The sequence below is a fragment of the Brassica napus genome, chromosome C1 (genome assembly GCF_020379485.1).
Source record: "Brassica napus cultivar Da-Ae chromosome C1, Da-Ae, whole genome shotgun sequence".
Classification (NCBI taxonomy): Eukaryota; Viridiplantae; Streptophyta; class Magnoliopsida; order Brassicales; family Brassicaceae; genus Brassica; species Brassica napus.
Window position 1 is genome coordinate 50,476,248 of NC_063444.1, and position 26,757 is coordinate 50,503,004.

A 26,757-nucleotide genomic window follows, 5' to 3' on the forward strand; every position below is an offset into this window, starting at 1 on the left:
CTAACCGTCAAGAGAAAAAGAGAGATTTTTTTTAGTTTCAAAGCGATGGCCGGAGAGTTCTATAGTTCCGACATCAGTTTATTTAATTTGCTTTGCTTCTTTTTTTTTATTTGCTTTATTTTCTATCATTTGATTTATTTGATTGTCAATTTATTTTAAATCTGACAAAAAAAATTATTGTTCTTTTGTATGTTTCTTCCAATTGATGTGGTAAGACAAAAGTTTCGGTTCATTAGAAAAGATAATTGACAGATCTACTGCGGATGGTGGCGACGGATCTTACCGGCTTCAATCGTTAGTGATGGAGTTTTTGCTGCAAACTATGGTTACTTCGAAAGGTAGCACAAAATTCTATGGAATGGTAATTTCTTTGTCTCTATTATTTTCAATAGAGCAATATGAAAAGTTGTCTCGTCTCGGTGATTTCTACTGGAGTATTAAAAAGAGAGTGACAATCGTTTCCAATTCAATTTGAAACGTGGTGGTTTTGGATTAATATGAAGATTATCTCCATTGAAATTCAATTATTTTAAAAGTAAATATAAAATTTTTATATGAAAAATCTTTGGTCATTCACACGGAAGATATATTTGTGTTAGTTTACTTTGGATCTTTACTGGTATATCTTTTTTCTATATTTGTTTTGCTAATTTTCATTATTTAGAATTTTTTTGCCTAGAAAGCTTATAATACAATCGAAAAAAAAGAGGATGTTATATTACCAACTGGTGCTATTAATTTTCTCAGAGTATATGTTTGAAGCATTTATAACTAGAACTTCAATTGCAAACTCATTTGTTAATTTTCTGTTTGAGTTATATTATTTTAAATAACACAATTTAACATAGATTATATATAAACTTAAAGAAAATAAAATTAAAATGATAGAAAACATAAAAAACCATGATCCAAATATAATTAATTCGGCTATATAATTATTGTAATAATCTTATACTATTATATAGCAATCAGAGATAACATACTATTGTTGTATATCTTAAATAGTGTCAATTAAAATGAATAAGGATATATAATTTTAAGATTCAATTTCTTAAAGAAAAAAATCCTATAAAGATGGTGTAGATAAAAACTGGAGTAATAATAGCTTAGGAGTAAATCATAGATCAGGAGTGGCCTTTTAAGCTTGTTACATAAATACACTATCTAACAGAATAATGAATATCTCTTACCAATGAGAATCTTGGTTCCAATCTCATAAAAGTTAGAATCGTGCACGCCTCTCTAAGTATCTCATACATTACAGACCCCATCTTGAGTTAGAGATCTTGTCCGAGGGAAAAGGTTCACACTTCTTGTATTCCCTGAGATATAAAACCAGATGGGTTCACTCTGAATCAATCGAAAAATCAAATCCTTGTAGTGTTTTGTTGCTGTCTGGTTGATATGAACAGTGTTGTGAGAAGGAAACAAGTTGATTCTGCTCATCATATCAAAAAACACGATGGAGAAGATCATCGTCATCAGCTCGCCAAGAAATTAACAGCTGTTGACCTTGTTGCTATTGGTAATGAGACAAAAAGATCCAAACTTTTTTTTTAATCATTTTTTTTTGTAAATTAAATTGATCATTTACTACCTTTGTTGGAATTTTTGAAGGAGTTGGAACAACAATTGGAGCAGGAGTGTATATTCTAGTGGGAACAGTAGCTAGACAACACACAGGACCTGCTCTTGCTGTATCATTCTTCATTGCTGGTGTAGCAGCTGCTCTCTCCGCTTGTTGCTATGCTGAGCTTGCTTCTCGTTGTCCTTCTGCTGGCAGTGCTTATCACTATGCATACATATGTCTTGGAGAAGGGTATGGATTCTATTGTCAGAAATTTTACTGAAACATAGCTGAGAGTCTTGGTGTTCTTATTTTCATAGGATTGCTTGGTTGGTTGGTTGGGCACTGGTGTTGGACTACACGATTGGTGGATCAGCCATTGCACGTGGCATATCTCCAAATCTGGTAAATTCCCTTTGAGAGTTATATATGTAGATACTTGGATTTGATTCTGAGCGGTGTTTTTTTTTTGTTTTAAGGCATCTTTTTTTGGAGGGTCAGACAAACTTCCTGTGTTCTTAGCTAGACAAACTATACCTGGACTTGGTATTGTGGTTGATCCATGTGCAGCACTGTTGATTATGATTGTTACAATACTACTATGCTTTGGTATAAAGGAGGTACTTCTTTCAAAACCTTGAAAATGAAATTCATTTCTGGATTACTAAGATAGTTTTAACAGTTTTGGTGCCGGTTTTAATTATTGACAGAGCTCATTAGTACAAGCAATTGTAACATCAGTGAATGTATGCACCTTGGTTTTCATCATAGTAGTTGGTGGATATTTAGCTTTTAAGACTGGCTGGGTTGGATATGATCTTCCTGATGGGTAATTAACCTATTCTTCTTCTTCTTCAATTGTGTCACAAAACTATTTTAAAAGTCAACGTATTGATTCTTGTCTTTTACAGATATTTTCCTTTTGGATTAAATGGGATTCTTGCTGGATCTGCTGTAGTATTCTTCTCATACATTGGGTTTGATACTGTAACAAGCACAGCTGAGGAGGTACACTGCTCTTGGGATTATATATATAAACTTACAGTAATGAAAGAGGGTGTTTGGTATTAGTGTTGTCAACTCTTTCTTCCATAAATAAACTTTTAAACTTTGGGTAATTGACACAACAGGTTAAAAATCCTCAAAGAGATCTTCCGTTGGGGATTGGGATTGCATTACTGATATGCTGCATTTTGTATATGCTTTTATCAGTAGTTATTGTCGGATTGGTCCCTTACTATACACTGGATCCTGATACTCCTATCTCCTCTGCATTTGGAGACAGTGGGATGCAATGGGCAGCGTAAGCATAATACATGAGAGTGAATATAATATATATACTACTTTCGTCTTTCCCTTACTCTTACTATTCTCATGTTTCAGGTACATCTTAACTACGGGGGCTATAACTGCTCTGTGTGCGAGTTTGTTGGGTTCGCTTCTGGCTCAGGTACTAACCAGTTCTTATTGTTCTGAAGATCCCAAGTTCAATATTAGGTCCATGCCATTGCTAGGTTCTGTGTGGGTCGTGGTAATGCATCCATGTAATTTTGACAGTGCTCTTGTGGTTTCTTTTTATCAGCCGAGGATCTTCATGGCAATGGCTAGGGATGGATTGTTGCCAGCGTTCTTTGCAGAAATTAACCCACGAACACATGTACCGGTGAAAAACACAATAGTAATTGGTGTGCTGGCTGCTTCACTAGCATTTTTTATGGATGTTTCACAGTTGTCTGAGATGGTAAGCTCTGATCTTTGCTTACATTACATGTCTCATGGAAGGATTCTTACCCTACAGTTAATGGCCAAGAGAAAAATAAAGGTTTCATTGATAAGTTTAGTATTGGTATTCATTGATCAGGTTAGTGTAGGCACTCTGATGGCATTCACTGCCGTAGCAGCTTGTGTGTTAGTCCTCAGATATGTACCACCTGATGGAGTTCCCTTACCATCCTCCTCTCAAACTTGGACTGATAGCGTTGAAAGTAGAGTGCAACCTGAAAATGTTCTTGAAGATGCTATAGAATCTTCTGATTCTCCTCTTCTTGGTGATGAAACAGCTCAAGGTACTCAAATGTGATCATTCACATACTTACCCTTTGCATACGTTATTAAGATGATATTGTATTGTAATATACTCAATGTTTACTGCCTTTCATCCGTATTTCTTCTTTTTCATTGAACAGATGAAAAGTATTTTGGAAAGAGAAGAAAAATTGCTGCATGGAGTATAGCTCTTGTGTGCATAGGTGTCTTAGGCCTTGCTTCAGGAGCTTCTGCTGAGCGTCTTCCAAGGTCGGTTCATCTTCTGATAGCTTATGAACAAATAGATTTAATTTAGTTGAGGTGGATAGCTTGAACTATAGCACTTATACTTGTGTGTGTCGAACTCAAGTACAAATCCACCCTTGATTGTGAAACAGTTCTCAACTCTGTGTTGAAAGATTTACATGTTTTTTTTTTAATTTTTGTATGGTTTATATCATCTAATGCGTTTTCTTCTTGACCATGACAGTTTCCCTCGGTTCACTATGTGTGGTGTGAGTGCAACCGTTTTACTTGGCAGTTTGATTACTCTTGGTTGCATTGATGAGGATGACGAAAGGCACAACTTTGGACACCAAGGAGGTAATGTTTTGAGTCTTAAGCCTTTTGTTTCCTATTCATACAGAACAAAAAATGAGAAATCTAGTTGAATATAAGTTGCTTCAAGCCATCATTGAGCTTTGGTTGGTGCCTCACGTTCTCAGTGGTGTTGCTTGCTAAACAGTTTCTATATTTGATTCGGTTTCAGGGTTTCTCTGCCCATTCGTCCCCTATCTACCTGTTCTCTGTATTTTGATCAACACCTACTTGATCATCAACATTGGGTGAGTGAGTTTGATGGACCATCATGAATATGTATGAATCAAAACTAGATCTAGCTAAAAAGTTGTTGGTATTTGTAATGGCAGAGCTGGGACATGGATCAGGGTGTTGATATGGCTGCTTATTGGAAGCATGATTTATCTATTCTATGGAAGGTCACACAGCTTACTGAACAATGCAGGCTACGTTCCAACGACTTGTACATGGGAAACAACAGATCGCCTTGTTTGAGATGGGTGGTTCATAGAAAAGTTGAAGGCGTTGGAAGCTCAAGCTTTGTTGCAGCATTTTAAAGAGATGGCAGAAGAGTAAAAACACATGCCAATGTATACAACATTCATGTACATTGTTTAGTTATTCAATATGTTTGTTCCTTATCTTGTCATTGATTAAAGCAACGTTAAGAATGTCCAGAAACGTCAATTAGCTTCTAGACCATCACTCTTGAGCAAAATAAAAAGGCTACGTGCTACGCAAGAGAAGATCCTTGTACAGAGGAAACAACAGATCGTCTCGTTTGAGATGAGTGATTCATAGTAAAGCTGATGGCACAAGAGTAAACACACAGCTAAGGTCCAACAACAAAGTTTGTCTAATCCAAAATCTTAGAGAGGAGAAGATTCAAAGGAGATAGAGAGGTGAAAGAGAAGCTGAACGAGGGCAAGGACGTTTGAAGTTTAAAACAAGAATAAATAATAACACGTGCTTGTACATTAGTATAAATACTAGCTGGGAGTCTGTTAGACGGTTATCGAGAAATTACAGTTGTAAACTGAGCTCATGTGCTTAGTACTACTCAGGTGATAGAGTAGGTAGAGATCTCAGGTGATAGAGTCTCTCAGTTGTAATTCTTGACATTGGATATCAATACTACTAGCGATTCCGGTAGATCCGATCTCTGATCTTACCAATTGGTGCGGTGAAACTGATTCGAGCTCACGTGGCGGTGGTAGTTACGATTTACAGTTCACGGCGATGTCGAAGGCGAAGGTTACATCGGAGAATACGACGATCGGTTCGGAAGACGAATTTGAGATCGACGAATCTGATATGACGGTGGATTTTCTGAGAGGAGGATACTCGAGACTCAATCGAGCGATGAAGGAGATGGAGAGTACTCAGGAGAAAACGAATCACGAGCTCAACGCGATGCGACAGATCCTCGAGCGTCTCGATCCGTTACGAAATCAACAACAACATTCGCAGCCAAGTTCTTCACGCGATCAGGTACATTCTCGACACTGGGAACGAAATCGGGAAGAACACTCGCTAGGTTATCGATCTGGGAATATGAATCTGGATACTAGAGACTCAATGTTGAAAAAAATCCCAATGCCTGTGTTCTCTGGCAAACAACCATATGTGTGGATCACAGATGTTGAGCGATGGTTTAGTATCGGGAGATATGAAGATATGGAGAAACTGGAGTTAGTAGCGTTGAGTTTAGAGGGATGTGTGAAGAAATGGTTTGGATGGGAGCTAAAGCGGAGTGGTTTCCAGAATTGGCAAGAGTTCAAAGAGAAACTGGTACTGAGATTCACTGAGTCGATTGAAGAAGAACCGGCAAGCCGTCTCATTGCACTCAAACAGACAGGGTCAGTAGCTGATTATGTATCAGAGTTTGAAGAGTTATCAGAGCTGGTTCCGGGATTAACTGATGAGTTTCTGATCAAGATATTCTACAATGGGCTCACACAAGAGATGAAGGAAGTCATCAGAATGAAAGAGCCGAAAGGTCTGGAGAGTCACATTGCAGCAGTCTTGAGAATGGAAACAAGCGCCTTCTGTAAAGTGGTTAGCACAGGAGGAACTCGTTCTCAAAGTCAGTCGCAGTCGAATACGTTGAAATCATCATCAGGATACAATTCACAGCGACATTGGCACGACGCTAATAACAAGAAACCGCAAACAACAATTACTCATAAAAAAGAGGATGACAGTATCACACCAGCTGCAAATCTGCGTCCGCGGCTGAAACATACTAAAGAGGAGTTGGACAGAATGAGGAAGGAGTTCATTTGTTTCAAATGTGGTGCTAATGGTTGGACACGGGCTCACATATGTCCAAACAAGGAGCTCCGGGTTTTAACGATAGTGAATGGAATAGACATGGAGGTCTTGGATGAAGAAGAGGAGTCGGAGGAAGAAACGATAGTCTATACGCCAGCAAAGGAAATGAGAGTACTTTCTCTCAGCTCATTTTTGGGAAAACACTCCCCGAAAACAACGAAGCTATATGGGAAGATCAACAACAGCAGTGTGATCATTATGATTGACAGTGGAGCTTCCCATAACTTCATCACACCTGATACGGTGCAGAGGCTCAAGCTGAAAATTTGTGTAGATAAGAGCCTCGACGTCTTGCTAGGTAACGGAGTAACAGTCAACGGCACAGGAGTGTGTAAGTCTGTTACATTCAACCTAGCAGATACTGAATTCACCTCAGAATTCATAACTTTGGAATTGGGAATGGTTGATGTTATTTTAGGAGTTCAGTGGCTGGAGACCCTGGGAAAATGCGAAGTTGATTGGAAAACGCAAGAGATGTCCTTTGTGCATCAAGGCAACAAAGTGACAGTCCTTGGAGATCCAAACTTGCATTGTTCTTCACTCTCTTTTAAGTCACTGACCCCTATCTTTAATGCTGATATGGGAAGAAGAGAAGAGTTCCTGTTATCAGCAAGCGAGGTAACTACCACCATTCCAGAAATTCCGAAAAAGCTGCAGGCCGTCTTGGATGAGTTTGATCACGTTTTTGCCCTACCCACTGGATTACCACCTTTTAGAGGCTATGATCACTCAATAAACTTACATCCAGGCGTGTCTGCAATCTCTGTGCGTCCCTACAGATACCCTCACGCAACTAAAGTAGAAATGGAGAAGATGGTTGGTGAGATGTTGCAAGCAGGGATTATCAGAGCAAGTACTAGTCCGTTTTCAAGCCCCGTCCTCTTAGTCAAAAAAAAAGATGGTTCTTGGCGATTCTGTATCGACTATAGGGCTTTGAACAAAGTGACTGTACCTGACAAATTTCCAATACCGGTGATTGATCAGCTATTGGACGAGCTACATGGTGCTACATTCTTCTCTAAGATCGATTTAAGGGCGGGCTATCATCAGATACGAATGAAGGACAGTGATGTGGAGAAGACTGCGTTTCGCACAGTGGAAGGTCATTATGAATTTCTAGTGATGCCCTTCGGCCTCACTAATGCACCCGCAACCTTCCAAGCTCTGATGAACTCAATCTTTCGTCCTTACTTACGCAAGTTCGTCTTGGTTTTCTTTGATGATGTGCTAATTTACAGTCGTAATGAAGAAGAACATGAACAGCACTTGCGTATTGTGTTGTCAATTTTGGCAGAACAGAAGTTATTGGCCAACAAGAAGAAATGTTCATTTGGGTTGTCACAGGTGGAATATTTGGGACATATTATATCAAGAGAGGGTGTAGCTACGGACGCGTGTAAAACGAAGTGTATGAGGGAATGGCCGACACCAAAAACAGTAAAGCAGTTAAGGGGTTTCTTGGGCCTTACGGGGTATTATCGAAGATATGTGAAGGGATATGGAACTATCGCAAGACCCCTAACCGAATTGTTAAAGAAAGAAGGGTTCTTATGGTCAACAGCGTCACAGGAATCATTTGAGCAACTTAAGAACGCAATGACCTCAACACCTGTGCTGGCTTTACCAAATTTTGAGAAAACATTCGTGATTGAGACAGATGCATCAGGATTTGGAGTGGGCGCAGTACTGATGCAAGATAAGCGACCCATTGCGTTTTTTAGTCATGGTCTTACTCCACGGGAAAGGTTAAAACCAGCATATGAAAGAGAACTGATGGCGGTGGTAATGGCAGTACAAAAATGGAAGCATTATCTGTTAGGAAGGAAGTTTGTGGTACACACAGATCAACGGAGTTTAAAGTATCTGTTGGAACAGCGAGAGGTCAACATGGAGTATCAGAAGTGGCTTACGAAACTATTGGGCTATGATTTTGAGATCTTATATAAGCCGGGTTGTGATAACAAGGCGGCGGATGGTCTTTCAAGAATTGAGAACGACCATAGGATACAGGGCAGCTCATTATGTTTGGCATTGACGGTTCCGTCGGTGATCCAGGTCGAGGACATTTACAGAGAAATTGCGGCAGATACAGAGTTGCAGAAACTCATTGTAGCAGTCCGAAAAGGTGAATCAGTTAACCCACATTTCAGAGTGATCAATGATAGACTATGGTACAAACAGAGGCTGGTCTTACCAAAACAGTCGCAGTGGATTCCTCTTATATTGTTTGAGTGTCATGACGGAAAAGTGGGTGGTCATTCAGGTGTTCTTAAGACTGTCAAACGCGTGCAGACTATGTTTCATTGGGAAGGGTTATATAAAACGGTTCAGAAGTATGTAGCAGAATGTGGTGTATGTCAGACCCATAAGTATTCGACCCTAACTCCAGCAGGCTTGTTACAGCCTCTGCCGATACCCCTCCGCGTGTGGGAAGACGTCTCGATGGATTTCGTAGAAGGATTGCCTACTTCACAAGGTATGAATGTGATCATGGTGGTGGTAGATCGTCTGAGTAAGTATGGCCATTTTGTGGGATTAAAACATCCGTTCACAGCAGTGGACGTCGCGAGCAAATTCATGACAGAGATTGTTCGTCGTCATGGTTTTCCCAAGTCCATTGTCTCAGACCGTGATCGAATTTTTTTGAGTAACTTTTGGAAAGACTTGTTTCGCCTATCAGGTACCAAGTTGAAGTATAGTACAGCGTTTCATCCACAAACAGATGGTCAGACAGAGGTCCTTAACCGTTGTATGGAGACATATTTACGCTGCTTCGCGTCTGGTCATCCGAAGACTTGGTTTAAGTTCCTACCATGGTCAGAGTTGTGGTACAATACGTCTTTTCATACGTCGCTGAAGGCTACTCCGTTTCAGATTGTGTATGGGAGAGAACCGCCGCAGTTGCTACGGTTCGAAACAGGCTCAACTAAGAATTTTGAATTGGAAGCGGCGTTACAGGAACGAGATGCTATGTTGGTTCAGATTCGTATTCACTTGGCTCGTGCTCAGTCCCTGATGAAGTCACAAGCAGATAAGCATAGACGGGATCTTCAGTTTGCTGTGGGGGATGCCGTGTATCTCAAGTTAAAACCATTTCGACAAAACACAGTCGTCAAACGTTACTGTCAGAAGTTGGCTGCGAAGTTTTTTGGGCCGTATGAGATTTTGGAACGTGTGGGTAAGGTAGCGTACCGCTTACGGTTACCAGAAGGATCTAAAATTCATCCGGTATTTCACATTTCACAGTTGAAAGCGGCGTTGGGTCAGAACCAGTTACTACAGGAGATTCCTCCATCATGTACGGATTTGGAGAACATAATGATGGAGCCTGAGGAAGTGATTGCGTCTCGCCTCGGGGTGGATGATGAGGTGGAGTTGTTGGTCCGGTGGAAGAACTCTCTTGAGCATGACAATTCTTGGATGTGTATGAGCGACTTCGTATGTCATTTTCCAGATTACAAGCTTGAGGGCAAGCTTGCTGTTAATGGGGGGAGTATTGATAGGTACAAGCATACATATGAGAGGAGAATATTCAAAGGAGATAGAGAGGTGAAAGAGAAGCTGAACGAGGGCAAGGACGTTTGAAGTTTAAAACAAGAATAAATAATAACACGTGCTTGTACATTAGTATAAATACTAGCTGGGAGTCTGTTAGACGGTTATCGAGAAATTACAGTTGTAAACTGAGCTCATGTGCTTAGTACTACTCAGGTGATAGAGTAGGTAGAGATCTCAGGTGATAGAGTCTCTCAGTTGTAATTCTTGACATTGGATATCAATACTACTAGCGATTCCGGTAGATCCGATCTCTGATCTTACCAATTGGTGAAACTGAGATCGGATCAAACGCGGTGGTGCGACGGTGTGACGGAGCGGTGAAGCGATTTGATCGGAGCGGAGGAGACGAAGTGATTGATCAGAGAGTTTGTCATCTATCGTTACGGAGGTTACTAAACTATGGGAATCGTGGTGGTTCCGCTGTTTCCTGATGTTGAATTGCAGGAATGGATTTCTTGGATGGAGAATTACTTTGATCGGAAGGGACACACTGATTTCGAGAAGTTACACATGGCTCATGGATTTATTTGGGGAGAAGCTGAGAGGTACATCAATTCATTAAAGCCTATGAGTAGCTGGAAAGAGATGAAGGAAACGTTGCTGCTGAGGTTTGGCGAGGATGATGATCCCGAGAAGATTAAGTTGAAAAACAAAGATAGATTCAGAGAGCAATTGATTGAACGTCACAGTAAAACAGAATCTGAGATTTTGCAGGAGACGTCAACAAATCTCGAGGAAGTTACCTTGTCGTCTGAGTTTCTTCTTCAGGTATCTAAGACCAACTCTGAAGATATTGAGAAGGATAGCCAGTTAGGTTATTGGAGAACAGAGAATAGAGATGATCTGTTGATGAATGTTGATAAACATGAGGTCTTGCCTGTATTTGATGGAGAAGATCCAGAAAGTTGGATTGTGAAAGCTGACCGGTTCTATCGTCTTCGGAGTGATGACTATAAATTTGACATGATATTTCTGAATTTAAGTGGAGATGTGCGTGTCTGGTTATTCGGGATGAAGCGCAGGCAAATAATCAAGGATTGGAGTGATTTCAAGCAACAATTGCTGAATCACTTTGGTTCAGTCGAAGATTGTGCTACTCCAGCAGTATTTCAGAAAGAATCAAGTCTTGAAACTGTTCAAGATGCAGAAGTGAACCAGAGAGATTTGATTCCTGAAGTTGTTCTTGGTAGTGAAATGATGAAGCAGACCATCAATAGTGACGTTTCTCTGACCTTTGAAACAATGCTCGAAAAAGATTTCCTTGCTGAGACATTGATGGAAGTTCCTCTGGAGCCTGCAGTATTGCTCGAGAGAGATTTAATTCTTGAGACTGTTCTGAGTTGTGATTCAGTAGCTAGGATTTTCAGGGATGAATCGGTTGGTAGCAATGAAGTGGTGCAGGAGACAGAAATAGAGAAGCAGACTGCAACGGTGGAAGAAGTTTCTGTCGCTTTTGTTGCAGGAGTGCACCAGAAAGAATTGAATCAGGCGACTGTTCAAGAAGCAGATATGCTGATTAAAAAGGACTCATTGGTTGAGACCGATGAAGAGATGGATTTGCACTGTGAGATTGGTTATGTGTTTAGTTATCCTGCAGGAGAAGTGTCTCAAAAAGCAGACTCAATGGTGAGCAGTGAAGTTGTTCATGAGATAGAAGAAAGTACATAACAGATTGAAGAAAAATTACAGATGCCTCAGACGTGGACTGCTATTTCAAAGATTTCTTGTGTCAAGAGTAAACGAGGATCACATAAGAGGGAACAGAGGAAGTGTGTTAAAACTTGGAAATTCAAATTCAAAGGTACAAATTTGAAGAGAATATTCTATCTCAAGAACATGTTACAAATGGGAAAGAAACTGTATAGGATACTAGCTGTGAAGAATGAAATGATTTCAAGCGAGGAATATGTTCCTAAGACAGCGGTTGGGCATGCGAGGTTCTTGTTTCGAAGATTGATGAACTTAAAAGCAGTATCGGAGTTGGAGGTTGGAGGAGTTTTCTATGGTTCAGAGCATCAGCTGTCTCAAACCAGAGTTGTACCAACTCTTCTACTGTCCATTGCGTTAGAAGAAGATTTGTATAATGGAGATTGGTGGCATAAAAGAGTAGATGGGACGTTGGTGAAGTATTGGACGTCTCTGTTCCAATATTATTCTGTCCGGATTGAACAGTTGAGGATTTTGCACAAGAAAATAATTCGCAGTGATGGGAAGTTCCAGGTGAAACATAAATGGAGATTTAAGCAGTTACATCAAGCTTCTGTTTTGAAGTTTGTGTTGGAACAAACTGTATGCGGAAGAACAGAGTTGCTGTATGGGCAGAAGTTCATAGCGTTTGGTACTGGCTTGAATAGGATACGGGGTCAGATTTGGAATCAGTTTGGCACAGTTCCTGGTTCGAGGGGATCTTTGGAGTATCAGTTGAGATGGAGACTACATCAAGGCTTGAGAAGATACATGAGGCAAGACCACTCTTCTATATGGCATCGATGGAGATACAAGACCTTGGAGTGTGCAACAGTTTCCCATACGTGTGAAGCAGATTCATTGACACTTGGAGTCAATGACGTTCATTGGCAGTGGTGGAGTTTGGAGTTGCAGCAACATGGGTATTGTCGTGCGAGTAATTCCATCATTATGCTAAGCTCAAGCTTGAGGTCAAGCTTGATTTCAAGGGAGAGAGTATATAAGAGCATACTTATCTGCTTATGCATACTGGCTGTGTTGATTTGGAGATTTGATAGAGAAGAAAAGAAGGAATCTGAGCTGAGGATACAAGAGCTGTTCTATACCAGAGTTTCATACATGTTATTAATGCATCACGAGAGTTATCGGTTAAGAGTTCGTGTACAGCAAAGTCATAAGAAGAAAAGGCCTTTGAAGACTTATATGTTTAAGTATAGACAGCTGCTCAGTAAAGTAGGTGCTTGGCCAGAAATACAGCAGCCTAATGTACAAAGAGCTTACAGATATGTTACAATACGAGAAGAGGGCACTGTACAAAGTCGTGAGAATGGAAGATTGTGGAGTGGCTGGTATGTTCACAGTGGCAAGGTGATGCAACAAAGGAGGAGAAGTAAAATGGCCAAGTCTTGGATGTTCAAGTATAAAGATAAGCACCAGCAGTTTCTTTTCTTCTTCCAAGCTTGTGGACAAGCTTGTTTTTATGGGGGAAGTATTGATAGATATCAATCTATCTTTACACGGCCTTGAGCCCTTGGCACGCAAGGAGGATGACGTGGCTAAATGAAAGATGGTTGAGAAGACTCTGGCTGAGTAAGAAGCTTTGCTGTTACGGTGGATTGAAGAGTATAAGAATGATGGACAGAGGAAGAGGAAGATTATGCTTTGTATGTTGTTGTTCGTAGACGCCATGAGTCTCGGCACGGTCGCCATGAGATCGTCGTGATCAGTCATCTTCGCCATGAGAAGGTGATTGTGATCGGAATCTGCAAAGCTATCTTGTATTCATTGTTCTATCTTGTATTCTGGTTTGATTGAGGAGTTATAGATATCAATACTCTATCATTGAGAAGCTTTGCTGTTACGGTGGATTGAAGAGTATAAGAATGATGGACAGAGGAAGAGGAAGATTATGCTTTGTATGTTGTTGTTCGTAGACGCCATGAGTCTCGGCACGGTCGCCATGAGATCGTCGTGATCAGTCATCTTCGCCATGAGAAGGTGATTGTGATCGGAATCTGCAAAGCTATCTTGTATTCATTGTTCTATCTTGTATTCTGGTTTGATTGAGGAGTTATAGATATCAATACTCTATCATTGGTGCGGTGAGCGTGGATCGAACACGCGACCTTCAGATATTGCATGCTCACCGCACCAATTGGTAAGATCAGAGATCGGATCTACCGGAATCGCTAGTAGTATTGATATCCAATGTCAAGAATTACAACTGAGAGACTCTATCACCTGAGATCTCTACCTACTCTATCACCTGAGTAGTACTAAGCACATGAGCTCAGTTTACAACTGCAATTTCTCTGTAAATGTCCTCGACCTGGATCACCGACGGAACCGTCAATGCCAAACATAATGAGCTGCCATGTATCCTATGGTCGTTCTCAATTCTTGAAAGACCATCCGCCGCCTTGTTATCACAACCCGGCTTATATAAGATCTCAAAATCATAGCCCAATAGTTTCGTAAGCCACTTCTGATACTCCATGTTGACCTCTCGCTGTTCCAACAGATACTTTAAACTCCGTTGATCTGTGTGTACCACAAACTTCCTTCCTAACAGATAATGCTTCTATTTTTGTACTGCCATTACCACCGCCATCAGTTCTCTTTCATATGCTGGTTTTAACCTTTCCCGTGGAGTAAGACCATGACTAAAAAACGCAATGGGTCGCTTATCTTGCATCAGTACTGCGCCCACTCCAAATCCTGATGCATCTGTCTCAATCACGAATGTTTTCTCAAAATTTGGTAAAGCCAGCACAGGTGTTGAGGTCATTGCGTTCTTAAGTTGCTCAAATGATTCCTGTGACGCTGTTGACCATAAGAACCCTTCTTTCTTTAACAATTCGGTTAGGGGTCTTGCGATAGTTCCATATCCCTTCACATATCTTCGATAATACCCCGTAAGGCCCAAGAAACCCCTTAACTGCTTTACTGTTTTTGGTGTCGGCCATTCCCTCATACACTTCGTTTTACACGCGTCCGTAGCTACACCCTCTCTTGATATAATATGTCCCAAATATTCCACCTGTGACAACCCAAATGAACATTTCTTCTTGTTGGCCAATAACTTCTGTTCTGCCAAAATTGACAACACAATACGCAAGTGCTGTTCATGTTCTTCTTCATTACGACTGTAAATTAGCACATCATCAAAGAAAACCAAGACGAACTTGCGTAAGTAAGGACGAAAGATTGAGTTCATCAGAGCTTGGAAGGTTGCGGGTGCATTAGTGAGGCCGAAGGGCATCACTAGAAATTCATAATGACCTTCCACCGTGCGAAACGCAGTCTTCTCCACATCACTGTCCTTCATTCGTATCTGATGATAGCCCGCCCTTAAATCGATCTTAGAGAAGAATGTAGCACCATGTAGCTCGTCCAATAGCTGATCAATCACCGGTATTGGAAATTTGTCAGGTACAGTCACTTTGTTCAAAGCCCTATAGTCGATACAGAATCGCCAAGAACCATCTTTTTTTTTGACTAAGAGGACGGGGCTTGAAAACGGACTAGTACTTGCTCTGATAATCCCTGCTTGCAACATCTCACCAACCATCTTCTCCATTTCTACTTTAGTTGCGTGAGGGTATCTGTAGGGACGCACAGAGATTGCAGACACGCCTGGATGTAAGTTTATTGAGTGATCATAGCCTCTAAAAGGTGGTAATCCAGTGGGTAGGGCAAAAACGTGATCAAACTCATCCAAGACGGCCTGCAGCTTTTTCGGAATTTCTGGAATGGTGGTAGTTACCTCGCTTGCTGATAACAGGAACTCTTCTCTTCTTCCCATATCAGCATTAAAGATAGGGGTCAGTGACTTAAAAGAGAGTGAAGAACAATGCAAGTTTGGATCTCCAAGGACTGTCACTTTGTTGCCTTGATGCACAAAGGACATCTCTTGCGTTTTCCAATCAACTTCGCATTTTCCCAGGGTCTCCAGCCACTGAACTCCTAAAATAACATCAACCATTCCCAATTCCAAAGCTATGAATTCTGAGGTGAATTCAGTATCTGCTAGGTTGAATGTAACAGACTTACACACTCCTGTGCCGTTGACTGTTACTCCGTTACCTAGCAAGACGTCGAGGCTCTTATCTACACAAATTTTCAGCTTGAGCCTCTGCACCGTATCAGGTGTGATGAAGTTATGGGAAGCTCCACTGTCAATCATAATGATCACACTGCTGTTGTTGATCTTCCCATATAGCTTCGTTGTTTTCGGGGAGTGTTTTCCCAAAAATGAGCTGAGAGAAAGTACTCTCATTTCCTTTGCTGGCGTATAGACTATCGTTTCTTCCTCCGACTCCTCTTCTTCATCCAAGACCTCCATGTCTATTCCATTCACTATCGTTAAAACCCGGAGCTCCTTGTTTGGACATATGTGAGCCCGTGTCCAACCATTAGCACCACATTTGAAACAAATGAACTCCTTCCTCATTCTGTCCAACTCCTCTTTAGTATGTTTCAGCCGCGGACGCAGATTTGCAGCTGGTGTGATACTGTCATCCTCTTTTTTATGAGTAATTGTTGTTTGCGGTTTCTTGTTATTAGCGTCGTGCCAATGTCGCTGTGAATTGTATCCTGATGATGATTTCAACGTATTCCACTGCGACTGACTTTGAGAACGAGTTCCTCCTGTGCTAACCACTTTACAGAAGGCGCTTGTTTCCATTCTCAAGACTGCTGCAATGTGACTCTCCAGACCTTTCGGCTCTTTCATTCTGATGACTTCCTTCATCTCTTGTGTGAGCCCATTGTAGAATATCTTGATCAGAAACTCATCAGTTAATCCCGGAACCAGCTCTGATAACTCTTCAAACTCTGATACATAATCAGCTACTGACCCTGTCTGTTTGAGTGCAATGAGACGGCTTGCCGGTTCTTCTTCAATCGACTCAGTGAATCTCAGTACTAGTTTCTCTTTGAACTCTTGCCAATTCTGGAAACCACTCCGCTTTAGCTCCCATCCAAACCATTTCTTCACACATCCCTCTAAACTCAACGCTACTAACTCCAGTTTCTCCATATCTTCATATCTCCCGATACTAAACCATCGCTCAACATCTGTGATCCACACATATGGTTGTTTGCCAGAGAACACAGGCATTGGGATTTTTTTCAACATTGAGTCTCTAGTATCCAGATTCATATTCCCAGATCGATAACCTAGCGAGTGTTCTTCCCGATTTCGTTCCCAGTGTCGAGAATGTACCTGATCGCGTGAAGAACTTGGCTGCGAATGTTGTTGTTGATTTCGTAACGGATCGAGACGCTCGAGGATCTGTCGCATCGCGTTGAGCTCGTGATTCGTTTTCTCCTGAGTACTCTCCATCTCATTCATCGCTTGATTGAGTCTCGAGTATCCTCCTCTCAGAAAATCCACCGTCATATCAGATTCGTCAATCTCAAATTCGTCTTCCGAACCGATCGTCGTATTCTCCGATGTAACCTTCGCCTTCGACATCGCCGTGAACTGTAAATCGTACATCAGAGATTCTATGTAAGTGGTAAATGATTCTTTACCAAATCATTGCGTTGCCAATATCATTTCATCACCTTCCCCTGAACCACTTTATCCTCTCTCCTCTGTCCTTTCTTATGATAACATTTCTTTTTCCTACAAAGATGCTGTTCTTACATGTTCCCTTGAGACAGTACCTACATCTTTTAAGCAAGCTGTGAAGTCTAAGTTCTGGACACAGGCGATGAATGTGGAGTTTGAGGGAATGGAACGTAATAAGACTTTCTCTGTTGTTTCTCTGCCCCCGGGTAAAAATGTTGTGGGTTGCAGATGGATCTATACGATCAAGTATCATGCTGATGGCACGGTGGAGAGACCTAAAGCACGTCTTGTTGCCAAAGGGTATACACAGCAAGAAGGACTGGATTATACAGACACGTTCTCTCCTGTTGCGAAAATGACTAGCGTGAAGCTTCTTCTTAGTCTTGCTGCTTCGCATGGATGGAGTTTGGATCAAATGGATGTTACTAACGCCTTTTTGCACAGTGAACTTGATGAAGAAATATATATGAGCTTACCTTTGGGTTATACACCTCCCCCTGGCGTTGTTTTGCCTCCAAATCCGGTTTGCCGTCTTCACAAGTCACTTTATGGCCTTAAGCAGGCATCTAGGCAATGGTATAACTGTTTCTCTTCAGTCCTCTTAGCTAATGGTTTCTCACCATCTCCGGGTGATCACTCTCTTTTTGTGAAGACTTCTGGATCGTCTTTCATTGCATTGCTTGTCTACGTTGATGATATTCTAATCACCAGCAATGATCCTCAAGCTGTTCTTGATGTAAAGAAGATTCTTCATCAAGCGTTCAAGATCAAAGACATGGGTCAAGCTCGGTTCTTTCTTGGTCTTGAGATAGCACGGAACTCTACGGGTATTTCTGTTTCTCAGCGAAAGTATACTTTGGATCTTCTTGCTGATACAGGGCTACTTGCTTCGAAACCATGTGCCGTGCCTATGGATCCTTCCATTCCTATGAGTGCTACTACTGGTGTTTTGTTGACTGATGTTACATCTTATCGTGAGCTAGTAGGACGGTTACTATATCTCACGATAACTCGTCCTGATATAACATATGCTGTGCATCGCCTGAGTCAATATCTCTCGGCTCCTACTGATGTACACTATCAGGCTGCTCAACGGATTCTCCGATATCTGAAGTCCAATCCAGGTCAAGGTCTTTTCTATGCAGCTAACTCAGAGACCTGCTTGAATGCCTTTGTTGATGCAGATTGGGCTTCATGTCCGGATACTCGACGTTCTGTTACTGGGTTCTGCGTTTATCTTGGAAAGTCATTGATTAGTTGGAAGTGTAAGAAGCAGCAGACAGTAAGCAGAAGTAGTACCGAAGCAGAGTATCGGAGTATGGCTTTGGCGACTTGTGAGCTTATCTGGTTGCAGCAGCTGCTTACGGATTTGAAGATCAAAGTTCAGCATACTGCTAAGCTCTTCTGTGATAACAAGTCAGCGATCCACATTGCCACGAACCCTGTGTTTCATGAACGAACGAAACACATTGAGATTGATTGTCATACTACACGTGATCAGGTTAAGAAGGGATTCATCAGGCTTATTCACGTGATCAGTGCTGACAATCATGCGGATATCTTCACAAAACCACTTCATCCATCACCTTTTCATCATATCCTTGCTCGAATGTCAGTATCAAGCCTCTTCTCTCCATCACTATCATCTGTTTCATCATCTTCAACTTCCATTTCATCACTTCCACCTTCCGTTTCAGAGGCTTGAGAGGGGCGTATTGAGTATACTGAGCCTAATACTTGTATATAAACAGAGGCTCTCTATATACTGTATACTTGTATATAAAGAAACTCCCCTTGTACATTCTCATTAATCTAATATACATACATTTTAAGTTCTTGCGCTCTCGTTCTCAATATCCTTGATATGGTATCTGAAGGTCGCGTGTTCGATCCACGCTCACCGCACCAATTGGTAAGATCAGAGATCGGATCTACCGGAATCGCTAGTAGTATTGATATCCAATGTCAAGAATTACAACTGAGAGACTCTATCACCTGAGATCTCTACCTACTCTATCACCTGAGTAGTACTAAGCACATGAGCTCAGTTTACAACTGTAATTTCTCGATAACCGTCTAACAGACTCCCAGCTAGTATTTATACTAATGTACAAGCACGTGTTATTATTTATTCTTGTTTTAAACTTCAAACGTCCTTGCCCTCGTTCAGCTTCTCTTTCACCTCTCTATCTCCTTTGAATCTTCTCCTCTCATATGTATGCTTGTACCTATCATGCTCTCGCATGTCCTGTAACATTTTCTGGCTGGCAATATACTTTTCGCCCTTTCTTCCACCAATCAGATTTGACACAAGTTGTAGAAACTCTGGGTTTGTCCTGTAGATATCCTTCCCGGGCTTAAGTCTATCGAACAAGAACTGTAGCGCTTGAAGATTGTCTTCCTCCTCATCTAACAGTTTATGCGTCACCATATGAAGAACTCGAAGAAGCAGAGGACCGCCTTGGTGGTAGTTTCGTATGTATTGAGAAGTGTATTCCTCGAAATCGAACATGGCCGCTTTATTTTCTGAAAAAATGAGAAAACATTGAAAGGTTACGTCTCGTCCAAGAAATGGAATTGGACTCTAACGTGAGTTATTTGTACACTGAATCCAGACTTTGACAAAAGTAGTCCTTAAACATGGGTAAGAGATACATGACCAGCCTTCTGGTAAGAGTTAGTTTATCATGTCAACAGGAAAAAAGATCGGTTCAGTCCTTTAACAAACACATTGACGAAACATAGAGAACATGACCTTGCCTATTTGTTAGTGTTAGTTTATCATGTCAAACCGCAAAAAAAAAGGACCGGTTCCGTCATGTAGCAAACAATGACAAAATAGAGAGACTAGATATGTACAAACCTTGGGGTTTCATGTTCTCACGCATTTTAGCTATCTTGTTCTTGATCTCCACGGATGGTTTGAAAACTCCTAGAGTTGGGTTCTTACACACGAAACAAGTTGGGTCCTTCTTGTGGTGCTGCCATAATAAATCCAAAATAACAACAACAAATAAAGCTGCGTTTCGACTTAACTTTTGTTGCAAGTTACAAAACTTGTTCGGTAATGGAAGGAGACAAAAAATGGTGTGCTTTAGGGGCTCATTCATACCTTTCGAGCACAGAGATTGCAGAAGTAGTGGTCGCAAGTTGTTACAACCGGATCCAAGAATGGTAATTCGCAAAACGGACATGCTAGAGGCAATGCATCATCATCCTCTGCTCTAGCGACTTCCTCTGAATCTTCATCAAGCTTTCCTTTGTTTGAGCTTTCAGCCATTTCACCATGCTGAGATTGGGACTCCTTCTCAAGCACTTTAGCTATCTTGATCTCCACGGATGGTTTGAAAACTCCCAGAGTTGGGTTCTTACACACGAAACAAGTGGTGTTGCTCTCATGGTGCTGCCATCATAAATCCAAAACAACAACAACAACAACAAATGAAGCTGTGTTTCCATTTAACTTTTGTTACAAGTTACAAAACTTGTTGGGTAAATGAAAGGAATCGCAAATGGTGTTTTAAGGGAATCATTCATACCTTTCGAGCACAAAGATTGCAGAAGTAGTGATCGCAATTTGTTACAACCGGATCCAAGAACGGTGCTTTGCAAATAGGACATGCTAGTGGCAATGCATCATAATCCTCTGCTCTAACGACCTCCTCTGAATCTTCATCAAGCTTTCCTTTGTTTGAGCTTTCAGCCACTTCCCTTTGTTGAGACTGGGACTCCTCCTCAGAAGCTTGAGATTCGAGCTCCTCATGCGTTTTAGCTTCACCAGAGTTTGACATTCTCGCACAGATTCAGAAACAACTTGTAATTTTCTCCTTGTGGTTTCCTAAAAGTAGCAAGTATTAAGCGTCATCAGCATCAAATTAAGATTCACGACTCTAATTTCGATCAGATTGATCACAGATCACACACAACGGTAGCGATCTTCTTGCCGAATTCAATTTTACCCTAAGTTTACGCGTAACGGAAATTTCAAGAAAAGAGACGACGAACATACGCAAATATTGAAAAGACATACTCGAAATCCACCACGAGTGAGTATTGCCGAAACAAATTCACAGTACTGAGAAGAAGCTACGGATAGCATACTGAAAATGGCGGGAAAATCGAAAGAAGCGTAACGAAACGAAACGAAACAGAGAGAAAATGAACGGAAGAGGTTGATCACCTCGAATTAAGAAAAAAACAGTTGAATCGCCGGTGTATTACGCCGGAACTAAGCAAATCGACGGTGAAGAACTCTTCCGATTGCGAGAGCGATGGCTAGAGTTGCAGAGCAAAACAGAAGGAAGAAGACGTAGACGAGTTGTCAAAAGTACGGAGGGAGAGTTTGTTAGTTACGACGATGCGTTCGATTTGAATGATCTACTTTGGGTTTAATGGGCCTTTTGTTGAGGCTACAAAGCCCACTAAAGTTTGCCTTTCCTTATAAACACCATACATAACAAATTAATTAGTAGAATTTTGCATACGCTATCTTTTCTCTTTCTTCTTACTAAACCAAAGCCTTAGACTCGACCCTCCACTTAATTTATTTTCTAATTTTATTAACATTTGATTAAGAAAAATTCTCTAAAGACGGTCTTTTTAAAGTTTTTGTCACAAAAATAGTTCTCAGTGAGAAAAATGACCAAAAGAATTTTTCTTCAAGAGTAAAAATGCATTTATATCATATGATTAACTAATCTAGACTTAGGTTTTAGAGTTAAGGAGTAAAGTTTTGAGGACTGAGTTTCAAATTTTAAAAAATCAAAAATAAATTTTCAAAATAAAAGATACTATTTTGGTCATTTTTTATTAAAAACTATTTTCGTAACAAAAACTTAAAAATTGCTATTTGAGAAAATTGCCATTTGATTAAAATATACTCTCTACGTTTCTAAATAGACGATGTTTTAGGGAGCTTTTAATGTTTCAAAATAGATGATGTTTTCATATATAAATGCACTTTTTCACATTATCAAAAACTGTGTAACCAATGATATTTTGTAGTTTGTTTTGTGACTGGTTAAATAACTTTTAATTTATATTTTAGTCATATTTTTAAGATAAAAAACAAGTTTCTTAATAGTTGTGCACAATCTTAAAACTTCATGTATTTTGAAACAGGGGGAGTAGTATATACTTTTGGGTCATTTTAGTTACCTTTCTGTTATTCGAAAGGGATTTTTTTTCTAATTTTACCCCTTTTATTTACTAATTTATTCTCTAATTTTATTAAAATTTGATTAAGATACTTCTTTTGTGTTAATTTTAGTGACCTTCTGTTATTTAAAAAAATCACTTTTTCTTATATAAATTTCTAATTTGATTAAGATATACTTTGGGTTTAAAGTAAATTATTCCCTTTTTCTTTCTATTATCCCTAAGAAAAGTAAATAAGGACAAACCCTAAAACACAACTATATATCGTTTAATAAAAACTATCATAATGACCCCAAAGTGGAGATGATCGGTTCCAACAAAACTATACGCAAGGACCCGATGCTTATCCTCGACCTGGCCGCTTCACTCGCATTTTTCATGTAGGTTTCACAGTTTTCTTAGATGGTAAGCTGATCTTTGCTTGCATTATTGTCTCAATGTCTCATGGAAAGATGCTTTACCTACAATTAGTGGCAAACAGAAAAGTAGAGGTTTTCATACTAAAACTAGATTTTGAATCAAGCGCGGGTTTTTTGGATTATATTATAATACAAAGTCTAATTATATCAACAAATATATTTTTTAACAGTTATATAATCTATTAATTAGTTTATTTGATATTTTATATGTACACTTTTACGTAAGTTTTTTTAGGCATGAGAATTATATCCGGATAAAAAAAAAACCTAACCGACCCGGAAATATAGGTTTAGTTCAGATCGAGAGAAGATAACCTAGTGGGGTTTTTTTTGGACCCACATGTCTTTGTTTGAGTCCGGTCCTACCCTAGACCCCGATCATAAATATGTTGTGTTTATTAGGTATATTTGGATATTTCGAATAAATTTCCGGCATTATGGATATTTTTTTTAGGTTTTTGGTTTACGATTATAGTTTTTGATTTCAGGTAAATTTTCAAATTAAAAAAAAAATTTGTGTATTTGGATAAAATTTTGTGTATTTTCAGTTCAGTGTCAGATTTTGAATAAGATTTTGAATTTTTAGGTATTTGAATTTTTTGGGTATTTGTTTGAAGTTTCAAGTAATTTTCGTGTTTCAGATATTTTTCAGATTTTTCGAATCTTTTTAGGATCCTAAATACCCGAACAGATGTGGACCCATTACATCCATATCGAATCCAACAACCTTTTGATATAGATTTTTAACGTTATTGTACAAAAACATGGTTGATGAAATATTTTTAGAAAACTCATTTTTAAATATGAAAATATCTATCAAAATATAGACGATTGAAAGTTTAGTATATAATATGAGATTTTAGTGGGAAAATTTATATATGATATGATTACGTTATTATAAAAGAAAGAGGAAGTTAAAATGTACACATATATGTTGTGTAACTTCTCTTGCTTTAAATTATATATTATATGATAAAAGTGATAATATAAAACATTAGTTTCAATGCTTTTACAATTAAAAGTCAAAATGGTAAATATAGTAATAGTAATGATTAAGATTTAGGAGTGGTATTTGAATAAATAATGAAATTGAATAAATTATTGTTAGAGAAATATATGGTAACATATTGTTAGTCTAAGTTTAAGGTAATACCAAAAAATAATGAGTTAAATAAAAGGGTCCAAACAACTTTGATAGGTAGTTTTTTTAAGACTTCTTCCCTTTTAATAGTATTGACTAGATTTTGACCCGCGCTTTCAAGCGCGGGTTCCTTTGTTATAACAAATTTGATATGAATTAGTATTTTGTGATTGTTTTACATTATTATGTTACAAAGTCGAATTATATAAAATAATTCTTTTAAAAAATATATATACATATAATTCATGAATTATTTTATTTGGAATTATGTATAAATCTTATGTAATTCTCTCTTACGCATGGGCATTTAACATGAATCCCGAAAACCAAACCAAAATCAATTCGAAAATACTGGTTCACATCGGATCCAGAGAAAAATACATATTTTTTTGGAAATATGGTTCTCTGTTCGCGTTTGAGACCTACCCGAAACCCGTTTGGAAGCCAAAGTACCCAAATGTTTGTGTATATTAGATGTATTTGTGTATTTTGGATATGTTTATGATATACATATATTTTTGAGATTTTGGTTTGAATTTCCGGTTATAGTTTTGGATTTCGAGTAAATATTCAAATTTTAAAAATATATTTTTGAGTATTCAGATACAATTTTGGGTATTCTTTGGTTCCTTGGGTCAGATTTCGAGTAAAATTTTAGGTCTTTTGAGTATTTTTTAGATTTTTGGATATTTGTTTAGATTTTTGGATATTTTTTCGTGTTTCGAGTATTTTTATGTTTATTGAGTATTATTTGAGTTCTAAATATCTGAACAAATCCATACCCGTTACGTACAAAAAATAACAGATATTTTATAGGTATTTGAATTATGTAGCCGAAACCATCCAGATCCGAAAGAAATTGATCCGAACCCAAATATTTTTTTCTAAATACCTAATTAGGTCCAAAAACTACAGACCTAGCAAAATTCATTGATTTGTTTTATAAAATTCTGGGTGGAAAATACTCTTGAAGTTTGATCAATAATATTTGATAAGACATGGCTCATTTATATTTCAAAAGTTGATCTCGTAAGAAAATTTTGATCTAATGGAGGATGATGGTATATATGATAATGACCCTTACGTATTGAATCTTCGGTGCCGTTTATATTAAATGTATATATGTTAAATTGAATAAAGTTGATTTAAGTATAATAACCATTTGAAACATTACATATATTATAGTCATGATCTTATTAAAGTGAGTGAGATTTATTTAAACGTTAGAGGACATTATATGGTTGTTATATAATAGGGGTTAGTTAATAATATTTAGTTGTATACTATAGATTGTACTAAAAAATAAATAGGTGCAACAACCTTTTGTAAGTAGATTTTTTAGGAATGCTTCCCTTTTAATAGTATTGATACTTTCATTGTATAGTATAGTAATTATATTATTGTTGAGACAGGCTGTAACTTACTTCTATTATGAGAAAAGATTATTCTCTTTGTAACACACTGGTTTTCATCCATCAGCTCTGATGGCATTCACTGCCGTAGCAGCTTGTGTGTTAGTTCTCAGATATGTACCACCTGATGGAGTTTCCCTACCATCCTCCTCTCATACTTGGACTGATGAAAGTAGAGATCAACCTGAAAATGTTCTTGAAGATGCTATAGAATCTTCTGATTCTCCTCTTCTTGGCGATGAAAGAGATCAAGGTACTAAAATTTGATCATTCACATATTTACCCTTTCTATATGTTATTAAGATGATATTGTACTGTAGACTGTAGTTTGCTAAATCTTTACTGATTTTTCATTGAACAGAGGAAAAGTATTTTGGAAAGAGAAGAAAAATTGAAAAATTGCTTCCTGGAGTATAGCTCTTGTGTGCATAGGTGTCTTAGGCCTAGCTTCAGGAGCTTCTGCTGAGCGTCTTCCAAGGTCGGTATCTTAGTCCTGTGTATCCATGCGTCTTGTTTGATTCTTTATTGTTTCTAAACAATTAGATTTAGTTTTAGTTGAGGTGAATAGATTTTGTGGAACTCTGTTGTTGAAAGATTTACATGTTCTTAATATTTGTATTGTTTATATCATCCAACGCCTTTTCTTCTTGACTAGGACAGTTTTCCTCGGTTCACTATGTGTGGTGTCAGTGCAGCCATATTACTTGGCAGTTTGATTACTCTTGGTTGCATCGATGAGGATGATGAGAGGCAAAACTTTAGACACCAAGGAGGTAGTAAGGGTCTCATGCCTTTTGTTTCCTATTCAGACAGAACAAAAAATGAGAAATCTAGTTGAATATAAGAGGCTTCAAGCCATCATTGAGCTTTGGTTGGTGCCTCATGTTCTATCAACGGCGCTGCTTGCTTAACAGCTTCTATATTTGATTCGGTTACAGGGTTTTTCTGCCCATTCGTCCCATATCTTCCTGTTCTCTGCATTCTGATCAACACCTACTTGATCATCAACATTGGGTGAGTGAGTTTGATGGACCATCATGAACATGTATGAATCAATATTGGATATTTTTAAAAAGTTGTTGGTACTTTGTAATGGCAGAGCTGGGACATGGATCAGGGTCTTGATATGGATGCTTATTGGAAGCATGATCTATCTATTCTATGGACGGTCACACAGCTTACTGAACAATGCAGGCTACGTTCCAACGACTTGTACATGGGAAACAACAGATCTTCTTGTTTGAGATGGGTGATTTGACAGCAAAGCTGAAGGCGTTTGAGCTCGAGCTTTGTTGCAGCAT

General features: G+C 39.1%; 1 protein-coding gene across 2 annotated transcripts; it reads left to right on the forward strand.

Annotated features, from left to right (window-relative positions):
* Nucleotides 1–1,168: 1,168 nt before the first annotated feature.
* Nucleotides 1,169–26,757, forward strand: LOC125575003 (cationic amino acid transporter 4, vacuolar). Of its 2 annotated transcripts, XM_048744355.1 has the most exons (15): nt 1,169–1,302; nt 1,382–1,525; nt 1,618–1,819; nt 1,888–1,972; nt 2,047–2,187; nt 2,278–2,396; nt 2,479–2,575; nt 2,698–2,870; nt 2,951–3,017; nt 3,150–3,308; nt 3,429–3,633; nt 3,754–3,862; nt 4,083–4,195; nt 4,362–4,437; nt 4,522–4,873. In XM_048744355.1, the coding sequence occupies exons 2-15, from the start codon at nt 1,405–1,407 to the stop codon at nt 4,664–4,666; spliced, it is 1,812 nt and encodes a 603-aa protein (XP_048600312.1). In that variant the 5' UTR covers nt 1,169–1,302; nt 1,382–1,404; the 3' UTR covers nt 4,667–4,873. The 2 variants fall into 2 exon arrangements, with proteins under 2 accessions (XP_048600312.1, XP_048600313.1); XM_048744356.1 differs by lacking the exons at nt 4,083–4,195; nt 4,362–4,437; nt 4,522–4,873 and adding exons at nt 26,117–26,229; nt 26,395–26,470; nt 26,556–26,757 and having other exon boundaries at nt 1,176–1,525.

Coding starts and splice junctions, on each gene's coding strand:
- LOC125575003 (XM_048744355.1), top strand. CDS start 1,405: ATGAACAGTGTTGTGAGAAGGAAACAAGTTGATTCTGCTCATCATATC. Junction 1,973..2,046: donor GTGGCATATCTCCAAATCTG/GTAAATTCCCTT, acceptor TTTTGTTTTAAG/GCATCTTTTTTTGGAGGGTC. Junction 2,188..2,277: donor TATGCTTTGGTATAAAGGAG/GTACTTCTTTCA, acceptor AATTATTGACAG/AGCTCATTAGTACAAGCAAT.